Raw genomic sequence first — 4848 nt, 5'->3', positions numbered from 1 at the left:
AAGGGTCCAACAGTTGGAGCAAGAAAACTTGACTGTTCAAAGAGAAAATCAAAAGCTGCTTGATCTTATGAATCAACCTTCAAGTCCTTACGTAACCAGAACCATTCCTGCAAGTGCTATCCCAAGTACTTCTGTTCGAATCAACGATGGACAAACAACACAAATTCCCAACGCAAGCATTCCTTTGCCAGGATTTATGCATCAGACGGAACCGTCATTGGCATCAACGTCAACTCAATTTCTAAGGCTAACGGCACAATCCATGGCACCATTATTTCCAATACCAACTTCATCTTCGACTATCCCGATAGTCGGTGCATGGTCAAATATAACTACAACATTCCCAGAAGTAGCGACGTAGTGAAGTGTCGACAAAAGATTGGAGGAAATGGAGTCAGCATTCTTCAGGATACCAGGCATTCCACCACCGATAAAGAAAAATCGTACTTTCCTCAAATCTTCATTTGTTCATGCCATTGCCATGGAAGAGCTTCCAAAGAAATTTATCATACCACATATCAAACCTTATGATGGTACCACTGACCCAGAAGATCATGTGGATCAGTACAGTCAGCGATTGACTTTGGTGTTGTACCCGTTCAACAAGTATGAAGCATGCATGTGCCGAGGATTTAGTTCAACTTTGGTGGGACCTCCTTTGAAATGGTACCTTAATCTTCCAGAAGGGAAAATTGTTTCATTCGCACAATTGGCCGACGCATTCGTTGAACAATTTGCAAGCAGCAGAAAAATAATTCCAACACCTGATGATTTATATCGGTTACGGCAGAAACAAGGAGAATCTCTGCTGTCATTCTTAACAAGATTCAATAAAGAGAAACTGGAGATTCCTGGATGCTTAGACGAGATTGCAATCAATGCATTTCGCATGGCTCTTCTTCCTGGAAGCAAATTGTATGGAAAGCTTACTCGTTATCCATGTAATTCATTTCAAGAAGTGCAGGCAAGAGCAAGCGTTCAAATCAAATGGGAAGAAGATGAAGGAAGACTTCCAGAATGGCCAACAGAGCAGACGAAGAAATCTAAACAAAAGCAAATAAGTTCAGAGGCTCCACATTATCCTCGTAGAGATCCCAAGCCAATTGATTTCAAGAAAAAGCCTAGATCTCCCGAATACAATTTGGTGATTCCACCAAATGAAATCTTATCAGTGTTAAAGAAAATGGGAGATGCTGTTCGATGGCCTGACAAAGTTTGTAAACCGCTAGATCAACGGGACACTTCCAAATGGTGTGAATTTCACAACGACTATGGGCATACAATAGATGACTGTATTACCCTCAAAAAAGAAGTAACCCAATTGTTAAAGAAAGGTTATCTTCGGGATTTACTATCTAAAAGAGGAAAAGCAACGATGGCCCAAGCCGAAAGACGAGAAGAAGAACAGAAGCCACCTCCCCCAGAGAAGACAATTAACGTGATATTCGGCGGTTCAGAAATTTGCGGAATTACACACTCATAGGCAAAGAAACATGTCAAGCAGAAAGAAAATTCTGAGGTATGGAATGACAAGCCGATGGTACAATTTACAAGACAAGTCATCAGTTTCACAGACGATGAAATGACGAGATTACTAAATCCGCATGATGATGCCTTGGTAATCACTTTGCAAATTGCCAACTGCGAAGTTAAAAGAATCATGATCGACGATGGTAGCTCCATAAATTTGCTATTCATATCGACACTTCAAGCAATGGAACTTTCAGAAGTTGATATAATTAGAAGTCCTATCCCACTCATCGGCTTCAGCGGAGAACAACAATATACTATCGGCTTTATTCCTTTGCAAGTATACACAAAAGGAATAAATCTCCAGGTTCGATTTAATATATTAGATTGTCAATCTCCATATAATGCAATACTTAGACGACCTTGGATTCATGCAATGAGGGTTGTGCCATCAACTTATCATCAAGTAATACGATTCCCAACAAGTGATGGAATACAAGAAATATATGGGGATCAACGTCAGGCAAGGAGTTGCTATGAACAAGCATTGAAAGGGAAAACTAAAGCTTTATAGCAATTACAGCAAGAGCCGATTCTGAGCAGAACTGGCTAAAAAGGAGATAGAAGAAGTCATCATTCATCCTGATTATCCAGAGCAGAAGATTCAAATTGGAGCAAATTTGGATTGTCAACTCCGAGAAAATTTAATTCAATTCCTGTAAGATCATAAACACACTTTCGCTTGGAAACATGCAGATATGATTGGAATTGATCCGAAAATCATCACTCATCAGTTGCAAGTCGATGATGGCTTCCTTCCGGTGAGGCAGAAGAGACGAAGGTTCGCTCCAGAAAGAAATAAAGTTATTAATGAGGAAGTTCGAAAGCTGTTAGATATTGGGTTCGTTCGAGAAGTCCAATACCCAGATTGGCTTGCAAATGTGGTCGTGGTAAAGAAGAAGAATGGGAAATGGAGAGTTTGTATTTACCTCACGGATCTGAACAAAGCTTGCCCAAAAGATTCTTTTCCACTCCCTCATATTGATATACTTGTGGATGCAACAGCAAGGCATGAATTACTCAGCTTTATGGATGCATTCTCCCGATATAATCAAATCTTGATGCATCCAGAAGATCAAGAGAAAACTGCATTCATGACTGAACGTGGCACATACTGTTATATGGTGATGCCGTTTGGATTAAAAAATGCGGGAGCAACATATAACGGCTCATCAATCGCATGTTTGTCAGCCTGCTCGGAAAGACGATGGAAGTATATATCGATGATATGCTAGTAAAGACTCTGAAGGCCGAAGATCATATCGAACATCTTAGACAAGCATTTGAAATTCTTGATGCTCATCAGATGAAATTAAATCCTCTCAAATGTGTATTCGGAGTCAAAGCAGGAAAAATTTTGGGATTTATCGTTACACAAAGGGGCATTGAAGCAAATCCTGATCAAATTGAAGCAATACTTGATATTCCTTCTCCCACAAAAATACGAGACGTACAACGGTTGGCAGGGAAGATTGCAGCACTAAATCGATTCATCTCCAAATCTTGCGAAAGATGTCATCATCTATTCACAGCATTGAAGAAATCAGCCAATTTTGAATGGACAGAGGAATGTGAGATGGCGTTAAAGAAATTGAAAGGATATCTAACCAATCCTTCAATTCTCACGAAGTCAAAAACCAGTGAGATACTTTATCTTTATTTAGCAATTTCTGAATTTGCAATTAGTGAAGTACTGCTAAGAGAAGAAAACAATCGGCAACATCAAATATATTATGTTAGTCGAAGCTTGTTAGATGCTGAAACAAGGTATCCTTTAATGGAAAAGCTTGTTCTAGCGCTTATCACTGCAGCACGAAAGCTTCGTCCTTATTTTCAAAGTCATCCTATCATGGTGGTAACGAGCTTTCTGATCAAAACAATACTACACAAACCAGAGTTGTCCGGACGATTAACGAAGTGGGCAATTGAATTGACCGAGCATGATATCATGTATCAACCTCGAACCGCAATCAAAGCTCAAATTCTGGCAGACCTCATTGCTGAATTTAGTCCAGGAATGATGGATACTGCTCACAAAGAATTGCATCAAAACAAAGAAGACGATGAAGCTATTTGGCAATTATTTGTTGATGGTTCGAGTAATGCAAAGGGAAGCGGCTTAGGTATCATCTTAATCTCACCACAAGGAGATCAATTCCCTCAAGCTATACATTGCGGATTTCACGCTACAAACAATGAAGCAGAATATGAAGCTCTGATTGAGGGACTGAAACTAGCAAAAGAATTAAAAGTTCGACGTGTCCATGTGACTTCAGATTCTCAATTGATCGTTAATCAATTGAATGGAGAATACCAAGCAAAAGATGAGAGAATGAACGATTATCTGGAGTTAGTACAGCAGTTGCAACTTGAATTCAAAGAATTCCAGATTAATTAAGTGCCTATAGAAGAGAATCAGCAAGCAGATGCACTGGCGAATTTAGGATCAGCAATCCAATTGCAAGCAACTCAAAATATCCCACTGATCTATTTGGAATCACCTGCAATAAAAAAAAATCCATGGTGGAGCAATCATTTGCTATTAATGAAGACAATGATAATTGGAGAACACCATTCATACAATATCTACAGGATGATATGTTACCACAAGATAAGAATGAGGCCAGAGCACTACAACGAAAAGCATCACGTAACACAATAGTTAATGGCATTCTTTACAAAAGATCATACCAAAGAGTTTTGCTACGATGTTTTTCTCAGGAAGAAGCACAGTATGCCTTAGTAGAATTACATGAAGGTGTCTGCGGAAGTCATTCAGGTGGACAAAGCTTAGCCAGTAAAGTCATGCAAACTGGTTATTATTGGCCTACGCTTCGTGGCGATGCAGCCATATATGTGGCTAAATGTGATAAATGTCAAAGATTTTCACAAAATCCCACATCAACCACCAACAGAGCTGATCCCAATTTCATCAACATGGCCTTTCATGAGATGGGGAATGGATATCGTTGGAAAGCTTCCTCCAGTATCGGGACAAAGAGTGTTCTTATTCATTTTAACAGACTACTTCACAAAATGGGTAGAAGCTAAATAAACAAGTCCGGGACAAAGAGGTTAAAAGCTTCATCTGGAGAAACATCATTTGCAGATTTGGAGTTCCTAATGAAATAATTTGTGACAATGGATCTCAGTTCATACGCCATAAATTTCAAGATTTCTGTAATACATGGAAGATAAAGCTTTGCTTCGCATCACCGAGACATCCACAATCGAATGGCCAAGCAGAAGCTACTAATAAGACAATCGTCAACACTATGAAGAAAAGATTAGAGAACGCAAAGGGAGCCTGGGCAGACA

General features: G+C 39.4%; 1 protein-coding gene across 1 annotated transcript; it reads left to right on the top strand.

Annotated features, from left to right (window-relative positions):
- Positions 1-388: 388 nt before the first annotated feature.
- LOC120007283 lies at positions 389-1483 on the top strand. The gene has a single exon (XM_038857484.1). It carries the CDS (start codon positions 389-391, stop codon positions 1481-1483), a length of 1095 nt encoding a protein of 364 aa, XP_038713412.1.
- The last annotated feature ends 3365 nt before the right edge of the window (positions 1484-4848 follow it).

The sequence above is a fragment of the Tripterygium wilfordii genome, chromosome 10 (genome assembly GCF_013401445.1).
Source record: "Tripterygium wilfordii isolate XIE 37 chromosome 10, ASM1340144v1, whole genome shotgun sequence".
In the NCBI taxonomy this organism is placed as follows: domain Eukaryota; kingdom Viridiplantae; phylum Streptophyta; class Magnoliopsida; order Celastrales; family Celastraceae; genus Tripterygium; species Tripterygium wilfordii.
The sequence above is the reverse complement of the archived record's forward strand: the minus strand, read 5'-3'. Positions and strand labels throughout refer to the sequence as shown.